Source organism: Convolutriloba macropyga, chromosome 14 (genome assembly GCF_964194025.1).
Source record: "Convolutriloba macropyga chromosome 14, txConMacr16.3, whole genome shotgun sequence".
In the NCBI taxonomy this organism is placed as follows: Eukaryota; Metazoa; Xenacoelomorpha; order Acoela; family Convolutidae; genus Convolutriloba; species Convolutriloba macropyga.
This window is the reverse complement of record NC_134481.1, coordinates 22,455,816-22,477,295: the sequence shown is the minus strand read 5'-3', so window position 1 is coordinate 22,477,295 and position 21,480 is coordinate 22,455,816. Positions and strand designations below refer to the sequence as shown.

Here is a 21,480-nt window from a genome sequence, read left to right as displayed (position 1 = left end):
TGATAATTGATTTCTATCAATAAAAACGCTCTCACCTTTTGTTTAATGAACAAACGATGAAGTTTTCAACAAGTTTGAATAACAAAGAGTTGAAAGAAAATTGGGAAAAATTTTGAAAATTCAGAGGAAATTGTTCAGTTTATTTTTGACAAATAGGTATACGGCAATAGACGATTTAATATTTTAACGACTAAAATAACAGACTCTGTAGGATAATTTCGGTATTAGAATAACTGGAGCGAGTAAATTTTTCCTAACTTCAAGGAACAACTTTTCCATATGTCAATGAAAACCAAAATAGTCCCGTCTCAACTAGTTAGCTAAATATAAACGAAAAACAACAAAAATAAAACAGGTAAACAAAAAAGTTTTCTGTACAGGTTGGCGTTTTACACGCGTCATTTGTTGGGTATACGGATTTGTTTTCTAATACCTCTCGTATTTCCAAATTTTAAACAGAAAATGGGCAAAAAAATAATATACACCCACCTTATTTTGGTAAAATTTTATGACGCTCGAATTGTAACTTTGTACCGGGGTAAAATGGGGCTTAATTTTTATGGTTATAAAAGACGCGACTAAATAAGGGCAAATGTCACGTTTTATAGAACTTTTAAGTTTCCAATTTACGTCAGCAGATTTTTGATACTATAAAACAACTTTGAGTAAATCGGCAAAGAAATAATGATAATAAAAAAATTTCGATTAAACTTAGGAACAAAAAGTGCTGCTAAAAATAAATCGTTTCTTTTTGGGCCGTTTTTGGTTCGGTAAACTCTCAATTTGAATAAAAATTTTCAAGCTGACATGAGGATTAACATTTAATTTACATATAGATGATAAAAATTTCATCAGAAAAAAAACGGCTAACGTGTATATAGGTAAAAGTGCATTATGTGTCTGTGTATATATAAAAGTAAAGGGGTTGTGGGGGAGGGGTGTTGGTTGGATATGATTGTGGGACATAGAAATTATTGGTAAAAATGTCTGAAAGGCAATAATCCTCTCATTTTTCTCATTTCCTTGTCTCTTAGTATCTGATTAAATTGGTGATAGAGAAAATTGCAAAATATATTGCTTCTCTGCTGATAGATTTATCATTTGGAACAGGGAGAGCAAGAGGGGAGGGCACATTTTTATGAGGGGAGGTTGAACAAAAGGGAACAGTGCAAACACCTTAACCTTTTTCATTCCAGTCTCAAAATAAACAATATCGGGCCATCTGTTTACTTTCCACTAATTGTTCATGTTTTTATACAAATGATGGCAAAATTATGGAAACTAATTCAAATTCGATGTTAGAATACATAAAGATGCATAAATACATAAATGACTTTGTCTGTATTTTTCATCGAGTGTTCAATATGTATTTAACTGCAGTGAACACGATGCAAAAATAACTGGCAACAGGTTAAGTCACGAATTCAATTATATCTGACCAAAATCTGGCAAACGAAAAAGAAAATTTAGTCAAAAAAACAAAGCCCTAATAAAGATTGCTTTAATTGTTCCGCCCCACTTTAGTGGGGGAGGAACTATATAATCAAATGGGTTTTTTGCTCAGTCAATTATGACCGATCAATGTATTCATAGTAAAGGGTTTTGTGAGCGTTATCATTAGAAAGCCCGTCCAACGTAAAATATATAATTTAAGTTTTTTTGTGAATTTCGTTCTTCCATGCAGTTCTCGGGGTTCAAAATTTTGCAATCATTTGACCGAATTTGTCGGACCGTTGTTTTTGTTCACATTTTCAGTATTCTTACGCAAGTTCTTGCCAATTTAAAGATTGGTTACAAGTTTTGTCTTGTAAAATACATATTTTTGTTGTTTATTTTAGGTTTTCTTTGGGGGCTATTTAGACTTTGTTATTAAGTACTTTTTTCAAAAAAAAATTGTTTTGTAGATGTAAATAATGCTTGTCGTTGCTATCTGAGTTTGTTTTTTTTCTTGTCCCGTAGACTAAAAATTGACAGACTTCTTTACTTTATTAAGTCATTTAAGTCGATTAATTTTAACAGTATTTTAATTTTTGAAAGGTTGTTGAACGGGTTCGGAACATTATGTGCAAATGCAAATTACCGAGCTTCCTTGTTAAATCTAAAATTAATAAATTTTGAATTGAGCAGAGGTCAATCAAGCTTGATTATTATAAGGCGTAAAAATAAGTTACTTCATTGTGTTTTGTCATTATCATGAGCTACAAAATGAAACCAGCTTAGAAAATAACATGCAAAAAATTGTTGGATAATTCAAAAAACAGTAGCTATTTCGCAAGCTATCAATAGCAATACAGACCACAAAACTCATTGGACTTAATGAGTATGAGTTCAATTTTCATTAAAATGCTCACCTGCAAGTTTTAAATAAAATTTTTGCAATGCAAAATTTTATAATGGCAGATTTTGAAGAAAAGGTCTAGCAAAAAAAACTGTCACCAAAATTACCCAATCTGATTCTGATATGAATTAAACCCCCACGAAAAGTACCCACGAATAACCCCCACTTAAATACGCAACTAAGAACCTTGAGATTGAAACAAAAGCATTTGGACAAAATTTAAAAGTGTCCGACTTGCGTAAACATTTCATATATAAAAAAACAACATTGAAGACAAATAACAAAAATTATTTTTATATTTTCACGCTCTGCTTTACTTATTCGTGGTCTTAAAAATAAATCATGTAGCTCAGTGCCTCAGTTTTGATCATTTCTGCGATTTCTTTAGAAATGGGCAAAAACTACGCTGCTGCTCTTTCAGTCTATTTGCGTTTTGATTAGGCGTAGATTTTGGTCTATTTCTTCTTATATAACATATCTTATTGTATTTTTTTTTTCAAAAACCGTTTAAAGAAAACCGTTTAAATTCAGATTTTTGGCGCTAGTAAAAGTGACAGACGTATAAAAATATAGAAATTTTATTGTTGGCTAATCACAATTGAGAACATGAGATTTTTTTTCTGATTGGCATCTTGCTCAACAAATTTTCCATGTTTTAAAATATAATATGAATGTTAACTTAATTTTGCTCAGAAATCGCGAAAAACCGAAAGAGAAAAAAACTTTTTTTTTCGGGAGGAAAATGCTCTCACGTTCGGTTGTGATAGATTCATATCAGGTCTCACGGGCCACTGAGGCATGGTCACGCCCCGCGAGGCATGACCAGATGCGGTAAAAATATGATCTATAAATAGGTTATGTCCAATTTAAGCTAATTGAACGCATAACAGTACAGTGTTTTAAATTTCTCAACCAATCACATTAATTGAAATTCCTACAATTTGGTACGTTTATTTGTTAAGGCGTCACCCAAATTTTCTTTTTTAAAATACTACCAACGAAAGCATGCGTTTTTTAATCGAGTTATCTGCTGTAACATTTTCTCCATTTTGATTACCTCTTGAAGTCTTAAAATTTCTAGAGTAAATATTACCGTTTACTAGACATTTCGGGAACATTAATTGAAAATGTGCAAGTAATGTTATCATTAAAATCAAAATTGACTCACCCAAATTGTGTGCTGTTTTTATATTTGAAGTGTGTCACTTGCTACACAAAAAACCTACATCAGCATACTCACTGACTATTTTTTTTTTAAAAAAATGTTTTATTTTGATATGATGTAAGCTCTAAGCTCATAATATTATTGCCCTTGTCAGTTATTCCTGAGTGGCTGACCACTGAAACTTCAAGTTATTATCAGTTTTTGAAATCTCTTAAAATCATAGACTATAGTAAAATGTTTTGGTTAAAGTTCAACCTGAAGCAAGCTCGTGAAAAGCACCACTCGCGCTTTCATTTCTTCATATAATGTGTAAAATTAATAACCAAGGGTTAGGATGAAGAGTTTAGGGATTAGTACACAACAATGGTACGTGTCGTGACGGGGGTTTTGGGTTGAAAGGAGGGGGTCCAAATGTTAAGAAAAGTTATGACATTTTGTCACCTTGCAATATCGAGACCTCTGAAGAACTGAGCAACATCCTGGTCTGAGCTTTGCCAGGGTAATCCTCTCACTTTGATCACAGTATCCTCACACTCCTCCATCTCATCTTTCGTGCTGAAATTTAAAACTGAAAATGAAGTTCTCTTATTTTTTATATTAAAAAATAGCGGTGATAATTGTGCGCAGTTAGAATCGCAAACTAGTCTTGAGTATAGGTTATGTGACGCTGCTTGAAGTTACTGAGAAATTCTGGCGTTTAGCGAGAACCGCGTAGCGGTTACAGATGTAAAGCCAGAATTTCAAAGTCACTTCTGCAGATTTACATAACCTTGCTTAAAACACGCAACTTGCACGTCATTTGAACGCCAATTTCTGACTATTTATACAGCAATTTCTGGCATCTTGACTTCTGGTGCTGCCGACTTTCGGCATTTTATAACGCACACGTTGGTGTTTTTATCATAATTTGGTACTTTTCCGCTTGTTCACGTTCCCACACAGCTTAGTGGGAAAACAAAGATGTCAACCAGCACTTCATAATTTCAACTTGTGTGCCCGCAGAGGTACGAATAATATTATAGCCTAGCAGCTTCGAATAAAGTATTAATGTTAATTTTTCTAAATTACAAACATTTTGAATTGGAATGATGACTTTTCTTGGTAGCAAATGGAGATTTTTAAACCAAATCTAACAAAAGTTTTCATTCGTTGCTAAAGAACAACAGTGGTGGACGAGTAGAATACCAGGATTTTGCCACACCACCAGCAGATGTGACTGGGTAGCTTGGTTCTATAACGTCTGGCCGCAACACAACCACGCCTAATGAAAACTATAGACTGAACGCGCGTATTTTGCTTCAGAATTATTCTTTTGCTTCCAAGAAAAATCCGCCAATTCCAAATTTTTTCCTGCAATCTTTAATTATTTTTCAATAACAAAAAAAATATGGGTTATTTTTGCGAATCATTTGAACTTTGAGTGATCCTTACCTCAAATAATAGGACCGATATTAATTAGGTCTCTCTACAAGAATGTACCATAAAATTTTTTTTCGTTTAATTAGTTGTATACATACAACATGTAACTTTTATAAAATGTAAAATATGCAACCATCAAAAATTTTTAAAAAACCAGCTAGATTTAAGAGGAGAAAACGTTGTTATGAAATTACAAAAAAAATGAAAACAAAAATCTTCGCGCTTTTGTCGCCCAAGCATATCTAAGCAGAGTTGAGAGAACACAGTCAAATGTTATTTTTCGAGAAAAAATTGTTAATTAAAACTTTAAAAATTAAAAACAAAACAGATAAAAAACAAGGGGTAAACACTTTGACAAAAAATAACAAAAAGCTTTAGAAGCAACAACTTTCTGTGAAAAGTTGACTAAGCCTTAAACACATATTTAAAACACTCAGTTGTAATATTTAGGAAAAAATGTTAAGTAAAACTTAAAAATCATACAAAAATCATTATATATAAAATGAATCCAATTAAATGAGTTCATGTAAACTCAAAATTTCACAAAATAACAGTGCATCGTCCCATATTTGAAGTAAAAAGTTTAAAATAAAAAAAAATAAAAAATTCAAATATCAAAATTTTAAAAATAAACCATTAGTAAAAAAAAATTGAAAATTGGGACCAATATTTGGACTAAAAAGATTTATGTTTGGAAAATTCTAGATTTTTACTGTTTGCCTATGACAGTATAAAAAGCTATTTAAAGTTCACTGATTCTCCCCGGTTTTTGAAAAGACTAACTGATTAAACGTCAAAAAATAAACACCTTGGGTATGAAACAATTGAGCTGCATGAAGCTAAGAATATCACTAAAAGTCAAGTGGCTCTAAAAGTCTATAAAAAATGGCTATTATAAAAATGGCTATTATAAAATGGCTATTATAAAATGGCTATTATAAAATGGCTATTATAAAATGGCTATTATAAAAATGGCTATTATAAAATGGCTATTATAAAAATGGCTAATATAAGTTTTCGTTCGCTTTTGGTTATATAAAAAACTTTTTATATCAGTTCATATATCAAGAATTATCATCTACAGCTTCTTTTTTTCTCAATAAAAGTATGAACGAAGAAAAATTGTCAGTGTGAAAATATACTTTTGCACCTTTTCCTTTTGGTTGCCGTTCAAAAATATTAATACTTGTTCAAAATAAACAACTATAGTCGATCAAATTTTCAACAGCCTACAGTGACCCTGGATTCGTGGAGGGAGGAGGGCTAGAAACTATTATATTGCGAGCGTCGGATATTTTTCAAATTGAAGAGCAGTAACACAAATATAGTTTTTCTCGCTCAGTTATTGACTATGGAATTCAGCAACGAAGTTGCACTTGCTGTTCTTGTCTGTCAGCGTTCTTAACAACTTGAGATTAAATCACACAAGCTCGTTTCAGATCATCTTATAAAAATATCCGTTTAATGAGCAAAAGAAAATTGCAAACATTTGAACATTTCGTTTATAGTTTGTATTAAGATAACTCTGCAGTTTTGATCACTGGCGATGAATTTAGCAAAAAAATCAAAAACTGTACGCCATAAAATCGCGAAACCTGAAAATATAGCAAAATTTGCCAATGTTATATATAGGGCTGAAAATTTAAAGCAGTCATTTTAGTCAAACAACAACACACACCACAAATTCACCCAAATTAAAAAGAACTCAAACCCACCAAAGAATAATTATACCCGTATACAATTGCACGTAATGCATTAATTAATACCCTAATGCATAAATAATAACCCCGAATGAAAGACATTGCGTAAATTTTTCATAGGAAGTTGTTAAATATGAATTAGGGTATATTGATTAAATGCCCAATTATTTTTCCCAGTTCCCGAAGTCCCTTTTCCTAGGAAATGATTGCACATTGCGGCTGCGATACCTCTTCACCAAATGTTCTCAACCCAACAAGTGGAGCACACGACAGTTAGCCCACACGCCAATTAGCCGAAAATGAGCTCTTCCTGAGGATCATTTACTTAAATATCAAACGAGCTGAGACAACTCAACTGATATTTTAGATGATTTTGCTATTAATTGAACACAAAATTTCAATGATTAAAATTTCTGCTACGTATACAGCTGAGGTATATTTCGGCTAATTGCATTGTGGGCCTGAATATTTTCGGCTAAATAAACATTTAATCTTTTGAGAAGCAATTTTTTCTATAACTAGTTTCTTGATTTCTAGTCGTGTTTAATTCCCCATCCCAATTAGTTCCCTCTTCACGTTTGAAAGTCGGAAACTTACTCTCATCTGTACGCGTAATGAAGACTATTTCACGCATGATTCGTGATCAAACTAGGACTACGCTCAAAACTAGAACAAAAATAGTGAAATTAGTTCACAAAATGAACACTTTGACATAGTTTCTTCAACAACCATAACACGAAAATTACTGAAAGAACTAATTCAAAGATATATTGAGGCTACTAACTGACAAAAATCCTAAGAAAACAAGTTCAGTGCAGATAGATCTGTTCAATTTTTGAAAAAAAACTTCGTATTTTGAAGGAGTTATCAAGATGTTTTAAATGAACCGCATATTTTTTGAGGCACAAACCTCGGGATTTTGATTGATAGCCCGTTTCTTGAGCCCATTTCTTTAGGCGTCAAGAAATTTTTGAATTTCATAAATTCAGAACTACATGCATTCTTTTCAAAGAGGCAAAAATTAAAGAGACATAATTCTCATTTTGCGCCATGTGGCCTGAGGCCTTTCATATCTTTAAAATAGATACAATGTGTTGAGCAAATTCAGTGTTTGCATTTAAGAAGTTTATTATTTGGAGTTACTGCTGAAATGAACACGTGTTACATCGGCAAAACTAAAACCGTTGCTTTTATTACAAAAATTTCCGATATTTGAGAAAAATTATAGGGATATATATTAAATTTTGGTCTTCATGAATTATTGCAAAATATGGTGCATTGTTTTTAAATTCTGTATTTTTTCTGTTGTGTTTATGTGCATTTCTGTTATAATAAAATTTGCTTCTAACATATTTTTCAATTTTGCTTCACTCTTATTATCCACATGTTGCAAATACATTTGAATTAAGAAATTTGCGATGCAACATCTGTTGCAATTTATGAATTGCTGATGAAAGTTTGTGTGGGAGAAGAACTGACTGTGAACTATGCAACATTTTTAAAATAGGTCTCAGTTAAATTTTCATTAAAAAGAGCGAACGAAGCATCAGAAGAATTGTTTGGAGAAAACATTTGTTCCTTTTCTTTGTCACAATAGTTGAATTTTATTGAACTAAAAAATAAAGCGGAAAATCTCACGCTTAAATTTAAATTGTAGAAACCATGAGAGCCATGTCATCTTAAATGAACGAATAGATCTATATCATTCGAAAAACAATAAACTATTATTTTAAATACGGACTATATGCAGCGGCGTCATTTGTCCTGATCCGCAAATTTCTAAACAGATATCTTGGAAGTAAGAAAAATAATGCGTTGAAATTACCGGGGCAGTCTATAATCAGCTGTAAGTTCCGATTATTCAGTTTGCCAAAATAGATAAAAAGTCACGCCCGTCATTGATAACATGACATGGGGCGATAATCACGGATGGGCAATTTTTGGCAGCAAATAAAATTTAGACACTTCCAAAAAAACGCCTAATGTTAGCGGGAGAAAAGACTTCATGTGTTTTTCTCAGAGCATTTCTTTTCTTCTGTATTTTTTTTTGTTTTCGCGATTTAGTTCAAGGGTAGATTATAGGCGGAAACAAATTGATATGTAAGAAAAATTACTGATTTTTCTAAAAAAGCTTATATATACTTAATAACTTCCAAAGGACAAGTCCACTGAAAATGAAAAAAATGCATAAAGCCACAGCTGAAAAATTTCATAGAGCAGGCTCAGTTTATAAAAAGCTATCAACATAGCATCAAAGTGTTTTAAAATTTCAAAAAGTTTTTGCATTTTTTCAGACTAAACGAGTCATTTAAGTTTTTTTGCAGGTTTTTTCATTAAAATATTGAAGATTGCGTCATAAATAAACGTCGCCCATCTTCAGAAGAAAATTCCATCTGATAGTCATAAAGATGGAAAGGTCATTTGCAAGTTTTCAACCATATCCTAACAATTTGCGACATTATTAATTTAAAAAATCAACAGATGTTTGTTATAAAGAAAAAATGTTTAAATTGCAAATGAAGTATATTTTAAGGACTTTTTGAGTAAGACGGAGACCAACGTGGCAACACAAGCCAAATCTTAGGCAAAAAGCTCTCACTACTTTTCTGGGTCTCAATTTTGCGTAAATAAAAAATATCAACGCCTAATTGGGAAACTCGCACGTTCACCCAACTACTGGAATATCCGATATCTTTTGATTTTGGTAAGAAAACAATTTTAAAAAACAGAGACCAACGACAAATAAATGCGTTGCAAGAATATTACGATGCAGATGTATACCCAAATCGTCACGGGCAGATATGCCCGATGCGTGTATCTTGTGTTCGTTTTTACTATGTTAACACATTGAAAGTGGAACAATATTGCGGAAAATAGCTATTTTAGCAGAAACCGGCAAAAACTGAAGGGAATATCGTATCCCGTGTTCTCAAAAGTGTCCTAATTTTAGCCGCCAAATACGAGCAAAAACTTAATAACCTATTTTTTGTGCGAGTTGTATCACGCATCCACTCCCTTTATTTATCGATTTTTCGCACGCAAGGTAGCTCGATTTCTCATACAATCAGCAATTAAGCCTAACTTAGTTACTACTTATTTAATTAAGCCTACTAATAGTAAGGCTAAATTTAATTAAGCCTTACTATTAGTAGTACTTTATTACTACTTATTACTACTTATTAGTACTACTTATTACAACTTATTAAACTTGGCCAGTCCCACATTGATATAAAAAGCCTTTGATGTGCGAGGGTTTTTTCGGGAAAAAAATCAGTTTTTGTGGTTGCATGTATTTAAAGCACTTTTAAAGCTTTGAAAGCTTTAATTAAATCTTTATTAAAGTGTTTATTGCATGCTCAAAATGCGCGTGAATAATAGATACCTAAATTGAGCGGAAACGTGCTACAAGATTTTTTTACCTACTTTTCGCACCGAATGTTCTTTTATTTCGCAAAATTGGCGGAACCCCTTTTGCGAAAAGTAAGATACAAAGGATGTCTCCTAATTTCGTTCATTGTATGTATCTAATTTTCGAGCCAATTTTACTAAGGCGGAAATTTTGGGGTATACCTCTGCATCGTAATTATTTGGGCAAAAATTGGGCAATTTTCTAGAAAAAAAAACTGAATGGATAAATAGGAAATGCAACTTTTTCTGGTGAGAGTCAGAAAAATCTGCACAGAATTTTGTGAAGCATAGAAGTCATTCATTGTAAAAATATTGATATTAAATCGTGTTTCTAGAATGCTCGCTATATCAGAAGGTTTTGAAAACAAAACAGAAAAAAGATACAATTTTGAACCGAGCAGTTCTTTGATTTCTACTAAAATACTTGATTGCTATTAAAAAATAAAATTTTTGCATCGCCAATCGATTAATGGTCTTATAAGCTCTTCAATGACCAAAATTTTGTATCCTTGTGCAAAAATGCCGTTCGGAAGTTGGCACAGCTACAAATTCTGCATCGAAATTACTAAACGTCAAAAAATTTACCTGTTAAAAATGCAATGAAAGCACTTCTCGGAAGCCTTATATCTCTTTTACATCTCCCTTATATCTACACTACAAGCTATTTCGTCAGAAATTTGCGAAACAATCGTTCCTTCTTCCTCAGCAATTAGTCTGAAATAGTTTTTGGTTCAATGCAAAATTATGCAAAGCAGTTGCTTTCGACTATATATACTTGACTATACAAACCAAGGGTGTGATAAACTCACCAGGGAACAGTTTCCAGTCGTTTGCTGATGACCTGTTTCTTCTGGAATGGAGCCATCTTCAGGCCTAAGGAAAACACACCATATCAAACAGACGCTGTTTTTCCTCCTCTCCATGTGAATAACAGTGTGAAAAAATATCGTTTTTGTAGTTTTGAATTTTGATACAGAACAAATTGAACTGTTGTTAAAAATAATGTGGTTCGACCTTGACGATTAATCTGAAGTTTAAATTAAATATTTTTTCAAAGAAATAGGAAATTAATTGCAGAGACGCATTTTAAATAGAAATAAAAACCAACGTTTCTTTTTTATTTCTCAATTCGCTTAGATTAAACCTCTAAAATCATTAATGCCTGTCTCATCATAGCAGTTTAAAATTAAAATTTTAATGTCAGCTTAATTTTTTGAAAAAATGTAAATCAAAAACAGGAAATCAATTTCTAAAGGCATTCTCAATAGAGCTAAATAAGTAAATCGTTTTTTATATAAACGTGAACATAATCTGAACAGTTAATTTTTTTTTCAGGAAAAGAGTTTTTTTGTGGGCTAATTGGGAAAAATGGGCCATCAAATTGAGGAAATGGGTCAATTGAAGACACGATCTGAAAAAGGATGCGCTTCTATATTTGCCTTTTTTAAGGAGAATTAAATCAAATGCCTTAAATTTTTCATTAGATAATCGTAATTGTCTCCTAAGATACAAGTTATTGTGCTTATACAGCTCACGTTGAACCTTAATGTCAAATTGAAGAGGTTCGAATAAATAATGGTATGGTATGGTGTACAAAAATTGTTATAAAAAATTATAAATTCTGCATTGAAGAAGTATTTTGCTCTATTCAATAAAACATAAGAAACTGACATTTGTAAAAACGAAAAAACTCGGGCTTCTGTTATATCGAGCTGAAACACGCCGAATGTTGGTGAAATAGTATTGTGACTACCATTACATACCGCATCAAATAATAAACCGCAGACCACTAGCTGCCGATGCACGAACCGAGTGAGAAATAAAGCTATTTTGATGTATAGTTCTTTTTTAAAGTGAAACCCATACATCCTATAAATATCTTCAAAACAGAGTACCTAATAAAACAAAATTCGACTGGCCAGTGGGAAGATTTATTTTGAAAAATACTTTTTTGCGAAATCAAATGAGAAACATACATAATTTCTAAGTATGATCTTGCAAGGATTAGTAAGAATCATATATGATCTTTTTATGGTTAGTAATAAATCATATATGATCATTCTATGGTTGCTAAGATTCATAAACATTTTTTTTCGTTAAAGTGTTTTTTTTTACAATTGGTGCTGCAATTATATCATCAATGGAAAACCAAACAGCTCACCCAAAATGTAACCTTCCTCAAGAACAAGAGAGTAAGATAAAAGAAACGAGATATGAATTAATAAAATATGAGATAAAAGAAATTGAGTCTATATGATCACTTTTCTGCTGTTGGGTGACATCGATACCAAATTATGTTTCGACGAAAGCAGAAAAAACTATACTGTGCAGACGTATTGATGTGCTTGCGATTGATCTATTATAGAACAAATTTGTTAGTCTTGATCTGAGAAAAGTGTTTTTGAGCTGCGTTATTGCATTTTACGGAACATCTTGATTTTCACTAGCAATTTCTGCAGATATGACTACAAAGAAGTGAAAATTTTGTTTGTTATTTGAGCCCAAAATAATGTTTTGACAGTTTTCGTGTTCCTGCTAATTTTTTAGGAGTATATGCAGTTTTTTAAAGCAATTTTGGCTGATCAATTCTTTTTGACGTAGAAAGACATAAATTATATCTTTAGAAAGCACATTGGCGAAAAATGCTTAAATTTAAACAGAGTTCAAGTTTCGTCTTTTTCAGGAAGTTATCCATGTTAACATTCTTTGTGAACATTCGACATATTATTCAATTAAGCGTAATTTTGGACAATGTTTCTATATATTTTTTTGGCTTTCTGGGTATTTAACCTGGGCTTTTTGACTGCCGAATTTTCAGACTATTTTAAGAAGCCTTTAATTCTGAGACATTTGTTCTTATGGCACTTAGATGTGCGATTAAAATCATTGGACAGCAAATGGATTTATCTGAAGCAAATATGATTTATCAGCATTTATAAAAAAAAAGATTTCATCAGCAAAATGATAAATCTTACGAAATAAGCTAAATCAGCAAATAGAATTGATCGGCAAATATGAAAGTTCTAATTTGTTTCGAAAAAAAATCTTTGCAGTTTTTTGTTTCTTTTTTATTTTAAAATGTCTGGGCAGTTACTTTCCTGAAAATATGATACATCTGACAGTTTTTAAAAAATCCTATTGCACTCAAACTATGTCTTCTTTGAGCAGCTCATTTCAATTGATATTTTTAACATTCGAATTTTGCAAAGTTTTGTTGGTTTTTAGTATAACTTTGTATTTTTGGTGCCTTATCAAAAAAAGCTAAAGCATCAATTGGCATTCCAATGATGACAAATAGAATCATATGGCGCTTATAGTCAATAAATTGTAGTTTCCTGACCCCCTTTCGTGATCTTTGAGTGTTTTTTTTTAAAGTTTTGCCTCTATTTGTTTTTCGTTTTGAATGTTATCATTAAGTATCAATGTTGACATAAACCTTGAGTATAGAGAAATTAAATATTTGTACTGATTAAAATTTTCTGCAAAAGGTTCAAGTTCATTTTTTAGTTTTTTCACATTTTTTTCATTTGTTGTGTTTTGTCAAAAATCCTTTTTTGTTCTTTTTTTAACTTTTTCTCTCTTCATAAACAGAACTCATCGGCTTTCTAATGCAATCAGCATGACATAGTGGTTTCGTTTCGTAGCTTGAACTAGCGACCAAAACATTGTTCACTTTTGATAACTCTAAATTATTTACTGATTATAGCCTTTACTTGCCCCTTGTTATTTTTGTAATTTGTCGGTTTAATAGCGACGTCTCATCTTTGCACTTTATTTCGATAATTGGGCTCGTTTTTCCCTCACATTTGTTACATTTTTCATTAATTGTGTGCCTCGGTTTATGTCACGACAATCCGATCGCGTTTTATCAAGTTAGAAAACATTGTTTTCAAAGAACACTTACGCTCTGCTGCTCTGCTCATTTTGTGATCTTGACTTCATTTTCTTGACGCATGTTGTTTGGGCAATGCAGTGACCAATGCAAGTTTTTCAAGAGTTTTTTGTTTTATAAAGTCAGGTGCTTCCTTGGCCGAATCCTTGTTTTTGTATAAATTTGAAATTGTACTAAAGTTAATTTTTCCATTTAAATTTGAAATGGGTTAATCAGTTAAGTTATTTAATTTCGGTAAGAAAAAAAACCAGACTGTTATCAACCTCTCTGGTAATTATGTCTGTTCTAACTGGAGAATACATTTTAAATTACAAAGATTGATCTAGCTGTTTTTCTTTTGACTCTTTCCCATCTTCGACTGGTTTGGAGGTTATTTAATTCAAAAATCTAAAAGAGGGCGTCGAAAACGTTACCTAGCCTCCTAGCTCACAATTACGCAGATTTGGTTTGCTTTTCAGTAGTTGCGAACAACCTCAAAAATGATTTTGTAAATTTTTCCCATTAAAATGTTATTATTTTTATTTTTTTTTATCATTTTGTTTTTATTTTCAGGTTTTGTTATGAGGTTTTGGGATAAAAGTAAGAGTGCTTAAATTTTTCAAAAATTGTTTGTCAGGTTTTTGGCACCTGCAAAAAACAAAAATGGCAAAATTGTTTGTTGGTTAAAACTTGAAACGATTTCTTGAAGACTTTCAACTAATCTCGACAGAGGGAATCAAAAATATGGAGATATGCCATAATTTGAATGTTTTTGTTTTGAGAATTCCAAAAAAAATAATGATTCATACTTTCTCAAAATTTTGTTGGTTCTGATTTTCCACAGTTTGAGTAATCTTGTTATTCCCTATTACTCGTATATTTCACCTAAGAAATGAAAGACAAACACTCACTGGCTGTATTGGCGAAAATTATCAAGTCTAAAGGGAAATTTATATTTAAATACTGCTAGTAAGAAATGAGAGTACTAACACATTTCACGAAGAGTGCGAGTTGTTCAACGCTCAATTTTTTTATCGCAGTTTCCACCATTTTGGTTTTTCTACATACAGAATTTTGGTTATATTTTTTCCGGATAGTTTTGACACAACCGGATATATTTATACTGATTCAAATTTTCTGAAAAAGGTTCAAGTTCAATTTTTAGTTTTTTCACATTTTTTTCATTTGTTGTGTTTTGTCAAAAATCCTTTTTTGTTCTTTTTTTAACTTTTTCTCTCTTCATAAACAGAACTCATCGGCTTTCTAATGCAATCAGCATGACATAGTGGTTTCGTTTCGTAGCTTGAACTAGCGACCAAAACATTGTTCACTTTTGATAACTCTAAATTATTTACTGATTATAGCCTTTACTTGCCCCTTGTTATTTTTGTAATTTGTCGGTTTAATAGCGACGTCTCATCTTTGCACTTTATTTCGATAACTGGGCTCGTTTTTCCCTCACATTTGTTACATTTTTCATTAAATGTGTGCCTCGGTTTATGTCACGACAATCCGATCGCGTTTTATCAAGTTAGAAAACATTGTTTTCAAAGAACACTTACGCTCTGCTGCTCTGCTCATTTTGTGTTCTTGACTTCATTTTCTTGACGCATGTTGTTTGGGCAATGCAGTGAGCAATGCAAGTTTTTCAGGAGTTTTTTGTTTTATGAAATCAGGTGCTTCCTTGACCGAATCCTTGTTTTTGTACAAACTTGAAATTGTATTAAAGTTAGTTTTTCCATCTAAATTTTAAATAGTTTAATCAGTTAAGTTTTTAATTTTGGTAAGAAAAATAACCAGACTGTTATCAACCTCTCTGGTAATTATGTCTGTTCTAATTTGAGAATACATTTTAGATTACAAAGATTGATCTAGCTGCTTTTCTTTTGACTCTTTCCCATCTTCGACTAGTTTGGAGGTCACTAAATTCAAAATTCAAAAATCTGAATGAGGGGATCGGAGATATTATCTAGCCTCCTAGTTCACAATTACTCAGATTTGGTTTGCTTTTCGTTAGTTGCGAACAACCTCAAAAATGATTTTGTAAATTTTTCCAATTAAAATGTTATTATTTTCATTTTTTATCATTTTGTTTTTATTTTCAGGTTTTGTTATGAGGTTTTGGGAAAAAAGTATGAGTGCTTAAATTTTTCAAAATTGTTTGTTAGGTTTTTGGCACCTCCAAAAAAAAACAAAAATGGCGAAATTGTTCGTTGGTTAAAACTTGAAACGATCTCTTGAAGACTTTCAACTAATCTCGACAGAGGGAAGCAAAAATACGGAGATATGGCATAATTTGAATGTTTTTGCTTTGAAAAATTCCAAAAAAATCAATGATTCATATTTTCTCAAAATTTTTTGGGATCTAAATTTCCACAGTTTGAGTAATTTTGTTATTTCCTATTACTTGTATATTTCACCTAAGAAATGAAAGACAAACACTCACATGCTGTATTGGCAAAAATTATTTATCAAGTTTAATCGGAAATTTATAGTTAAATACTGCTAGTAAAAAATGAAAGTACGAACGTATTTCACGAAGAGTGCGAGTTGTTCAACGCTCAATTTTTTTTCGCAGTTTCCACCATTTCGGTTTTTCTACATACAGAATTTTGGTTATATTTTTTCCGGATAATTTTGACACAACTTACAGTTCCAAACTTTGTTCATCATCTAAAAATTTCTGCTGCAAATAATTATCAAACCTATTGAAATTCAAATCAAGTGACTTATGGCAAAATTGATGTGAAATGCTAAATGAACTTTTAACTTATGCATATTAATTTGTATAGAAGGCGTACTAACATTTTTCAGTGAGCAATTTGGAGACTGCGATTGATATGACGTAGCTCTCGTTCTGTCCACTTCCGTTTAATTCACTCAGGTTGAAATTAAGCACTGAAACAACACCACAGTCGCGTAATAATATGACGTAGTTTTACCAAGTTAGTACAACCAATACCACTGCCAGGCAATACAAATTGAATACTGATAACGATACTAGAGTATTGAATATGGTAACAAAAAACGATCAATTTATTATCAATGTATTCAAATAAACGCCATTAATGAATACACTGTGATATTTTAACAGGTTTCATACAGAGACGAAAAAAGTGAACTAAAAATAAAACGAACAAGTTGTCATTTTGACATTAAAATAAAAATAGGCACAAAAGCAGATGTCAAATGGTCAAAATTTTATTAATAATGATACCTAAATTACGCAACAAGTGCAAATATAAAGCTTTTGGTAGGAAAAAAGGCAGCAATAAAAATATTAATCAATTCGCACGCAATTATGACCCTCCTTTTATGGAATAACTAGTTTATGATAACTAGGAATACGTGCGTTGGGCTATTTTGTCTGTTCCGCTCTTTACTGATCCATTACAGTGACAATGTTCCATTAAATAACCATTTATAATCCCGCTGCGGCCTTCGGCTTGGGTTGGGTCTATTTTTAGTAACTTAATGAACAAATGTGGGTTTTTATGCGAGGTGGATGACTGAAAGATCGGATTAGGAAGGGGGTGGGTTAGGGGGATGGGGTTGTTCATTTTTTGATCACGTCAAAGCGTGCTTATGAGTGAATTGGAGTTTAAGACGGTTTTTATTACTGAGTTAAGGATTTCTCATTTGTCAAAAAAGATGAGACTGATAAATGAGTGCTGAAAAAACATCTTTGATCAGGATCGGGGCAAACATTTCGAAAGGGAAAGCGGGCATTAACTGGCCATATTGGATAAGTCTATTGGAAAGGGTTTTGAAGAGCGAGCGTTCAGAACACGTATGCTGCTGTTTTTGCTCAAAGTCTACATTTTCATACAGTAGTACATTTTGACTGTTCATTTTAGTCAGATCACAGAAATCACCTCACTAGCTTTTAGATGGCGAGACATTACATGTGTCTTTTTTGTAAAATATTTGAAAATTCTTGTAAAGAGAAGCGTGTCAGTTTGACTAGGGCTCCAACTTGACCTGAGAAATTACTTACTTTGAGCCAATTCCACAACGTTGGTCAAGTTGCACCCAAACTGCTGGTTGTACTCGTCCAAAATGTCCACATATCTGTAAAAGTACTCCGGCACATCCATGTTTTTTCCAGTGGTCTCCGCATGCAATGCCTGGCGGATGGGTCCGGGACCCAGGGTCACTGGCACTATCTCTATGATTGAGTGGGGAGGGTTACTGGTGGGGGAGGAGGCGTTGAGGGTTTTGGCGCCCGATGTCTTGGACTCCCTTGATGCCGATTCGGGCAGGAGCTCTGTTATCATGTACTGGTGCAGCTAAAACAAAATTAATCTTATTATTCAATTTCGATGTTACTCGTTCAAAATGTTGATTTTTTTCTGTCGTGTACTATTTGGGGAACGTTAGATTAAACTATTGCGGAAGCGAGCATTTTATTAAACGAATACGAATCGATCCTGACGTCAAAAAGATCAAACAAAAACAGTTAAAGAACAACAAGCCTTGCCGTATAATGGCCTTTAAAGCCGTTTAATTTGAAGGAATTTGTTAAATGAATATTTGTTTTGCGAGGAATAGTCATGTCCGATATGTTTTGTTTTCAGCAAAACTGGTAACATAATATTAACTCGGTTCGAGTTTTTAGGTTAATTTGTGTATCGAATTCTATCATTCGAATCAAATAAAGCTTACTGTGATTCATCTCTTCATAATTTGATTTAAATTATCTAAGGCTTCAAAAACTCTCATCCGTACAGAGTCCAATAGCTCTGCTTCAATTAAGACATAAAAAAATAATCAGATTAAAATTGTTCATAGAGCTCGAGCCATATCCTAAAATTGCCAGTCAAAAGTGTTCCAGCGCTCATCTTTGAAAATGCTCTTTTTTGACCAATATTTTGAAGTAGGGTATAATTATTTGAAACTGACCTCTCGGAGGATATCCGCCAATGGCTTTGCACTCACTGCCTCATCTTCAGTGAAGCCAAACTGCAGGTAGTTGTCAACACAGAACTCATTAACTGTTGTCCTGATTGGCAGGTGTTTGGAGCCCACGACCTGAACAAATTACCCACCACTATTTAGTTATCCAGTCCAATGGGGGTTATTTATGGAGTCAAAACAGGATGAAAGGCAGAAGAAAACAATTTGACACTGGTTAATGAAAATTGATGGTTATTTGTGGTAATCAAAATGTTGAAGGCAGATTATAATTTATGTTGCTGCATATTTAAAAGAGCTAAATTTACGAGAAATCTATTTGAAGGAAAATAGTTAAGTTTTATGGAACAAACGAAATAAGGACAAAGAGCGAAAACATATTGAAAAAAGTAAAGGCTCTAAATTTCCGCCAAATTCTCATCCAAGATTCACCACTTTTCCACATTTTCAACTTACTATTTCAGTTCGATTATAGTGTAAAGATAAGAAAGTCACTTCAAGAAAAGCTAAATAAATAAATGTTTGGTCAAATCAGAAACAAAGTGCTACATAAAGTGCAGTAACGTTTAATTTTGTGGAAATAGGGCTGATAAGCTCTATTTATAAAACCTAACAACGTTCAGATATATCACATATCATTTAGATGGAAAAATATAATTTATAAGCAAAAATCTTACAGAAAGCTTTTACCGTTTTTAAACTTATTGCAAAGCAAATTTATTATTTTGCTTCACCAATAAATCTTCAAAAAAGAACAATAATTACCTGGTTCAAAGCCGAATCAACACAAGTCCACGATACCGCAACCAACTCCTCGGCCTCCGAACCCCACTCCTCAGGGGACCCAGGAGTCGCACAGTGATAACAAAGAAATATTGTATGCGGAACTTCACCCCCCGCACCCGAAGCAAGAGTCGACGAGCCCCCGTTGGCTTGAGACGCTGCGGAAACCACCCCATTTTCACCGGACGCTGGATTGGCCTGGACTTGGATTGTATCTTCGTTCATAGGCGTTGATGCTTGTTCCATGTTCAGTGTAGTTCAGTATGAATTGGGCTGAATCAGTCTTAATTATTTCTGAGTCAGTGCTGAATTTTCAGTCAGTTCTGAATTCCCAACGATTTCTGGATATTCCAGTTTTCAGTCGTCGTAAGTTCAATCAATTTAACAGCAGCTATAATTTAGAAGTTTGAGAAATTAGCAATTTAATAATTTAACCAAATAGTTATTCCAGAAATTGTTAATTATTTGAAATTTGATAGCACGCTACTAAAACCACTATATCAGTTATAAATTGTAATGTAACTATATTAGTTAAAAATTAGTTGCTGCTTTTTTGGTTGTCTAGTTTCACCAAATTTAATTTAGTAATGAATAGAAGTAAATTTTGTCAATTTTAGTGGTTTTAACTCGTATGCTAAACCCACGATGATTAACCCCCTTGCTTTCCGAACAATTGTATGCAAATATAAAGAACCCCTTTGAAGGCTAGCTTTCAAAACGCACACAGTTATTGTGAATAAACGAAATAAACTTCACTTTAAACCCAAATGAAGTTAATTTGAAGTCAATTAATCAATTTCGTCGAGAAAATTAGCGTTCGATTACCCGATTCACGCAATTAATTATAGGGTTATTTTGTTCAGACTTTGTAATCTCTAAGATAGTTATAACTTTTCAGCCTCTGTTTGTCGCGCCGAATCTGTTGAAGCTGAAATTTGTGGGGTTTATTTGACGGTCAATTCTGATAGTGCTATGATACGATGATTTACGACAATGCGTACCAATCTGCAGCTTCTATATTGCACCGATTGTCGGTCTTGTTTCTTATTATTCTTCAAATTGAACTTCTTTCGCAAAACACAAAACTCCACTATTTGATTTTCAGATTTTTTCTGGGAAATTATCAATTTTCCTTTCCTCGAATTATTGTACGGCGCGATATGTACAAGCGGCTGCCAATTTTGATGGAATTAACCAACTTGAAAATTTTCAAAACGGTTGCAATTTTCAATTGATTCGTGAAAACAGTTCCAAATTTAGAACGTTTGATGTTTTTGGTCTGTAACCCAAGTAAAAATTGAACTTGTAACCCAAAAATGTGTAACTTAACCCAAAGAATCCGAAAGTAACCGAATTTTGCAGGCGTTAGTTAATTTGCAATCAAGCGATAATTTTGAATCCCAAAATTCCGACAACAGAAAGTTCCGAGCCAATCACAATACGACTGCAAGTTTTCCCAACTCCGAAAGCTACTTTCCAAAAATAGCTTTTCCCGAAAACCGAAACAAGGAAAAGAAAGTTTTAAAAGAAATTATAAATAAGTAAAACCAAACAAAACACAACCGGCCGCCGATATCACAATAAAAATTATGACTGTAAAATTTCAGAATGGAATTTATTACAGATTAATACTTATAACCAAGTTAGTTTAGTAATGTGTTAGCTTAGTAATGCGCGTCATCTGTTGCCATTATTACAGCAGTGCAAACTCGGAGGGGGAATTTATTGGGAGCAGTTGTTGCGATTATTGAAATAAAAAACAATTAAATACAAAACGAACATTGAATTATATTTTCCATATATACACAAGTGTGCTCTAGCGCTATTGTTATATATTAAAAGTTATCTATGATAGCTATACATAATGATATACATATTTAAT

The 21,480-nt window shown here is 32.6% G+C and overlaps 1 protein-coding gene across 1 annotated transcript in view; it reads right to left on the bottom strand.

The window, feature by feature from the left end:
• LOC142353249 (epithelial splicing regulatory protein 2-like) overlaps positions 1-21,166 on the bottom strand; it is a 35,267-nt gene extending 14,101 nt beyond the window's left edge. Inside the window, exons 1-6 of the mRNA XM_075405483.1 lie at positions 19,581-21,166; positions 18,804-18,932; positions 17,899-18,190; positions 16,707-16,799; positions 10,840-10,903; positions 3,945-4,058 (exon numbers count right to left, since the gene is read on the bottom strand). Of these exons, the coding sequence (XP_075261598.1) occupies positions 3,945-4,058; positions 10,840-10,903; positions 16,707-16,799; positions 17,899-18,190; positions 18,804-18,932; positions 19,581-19,844 (956 nt within the window). The 5' untranslated portion in view covers positions 19,845-21,166. The remainder of the gene's footprint in view (positions 1-3,944; positions 4,059-10,839; positions 10,904-16,706; positions 16,800-17,898; positions 18,191-18,803; positions 18,933-19,580) is intronic.
• Positions 21,167-21,480: the final 314 nt, after the last annotated feature.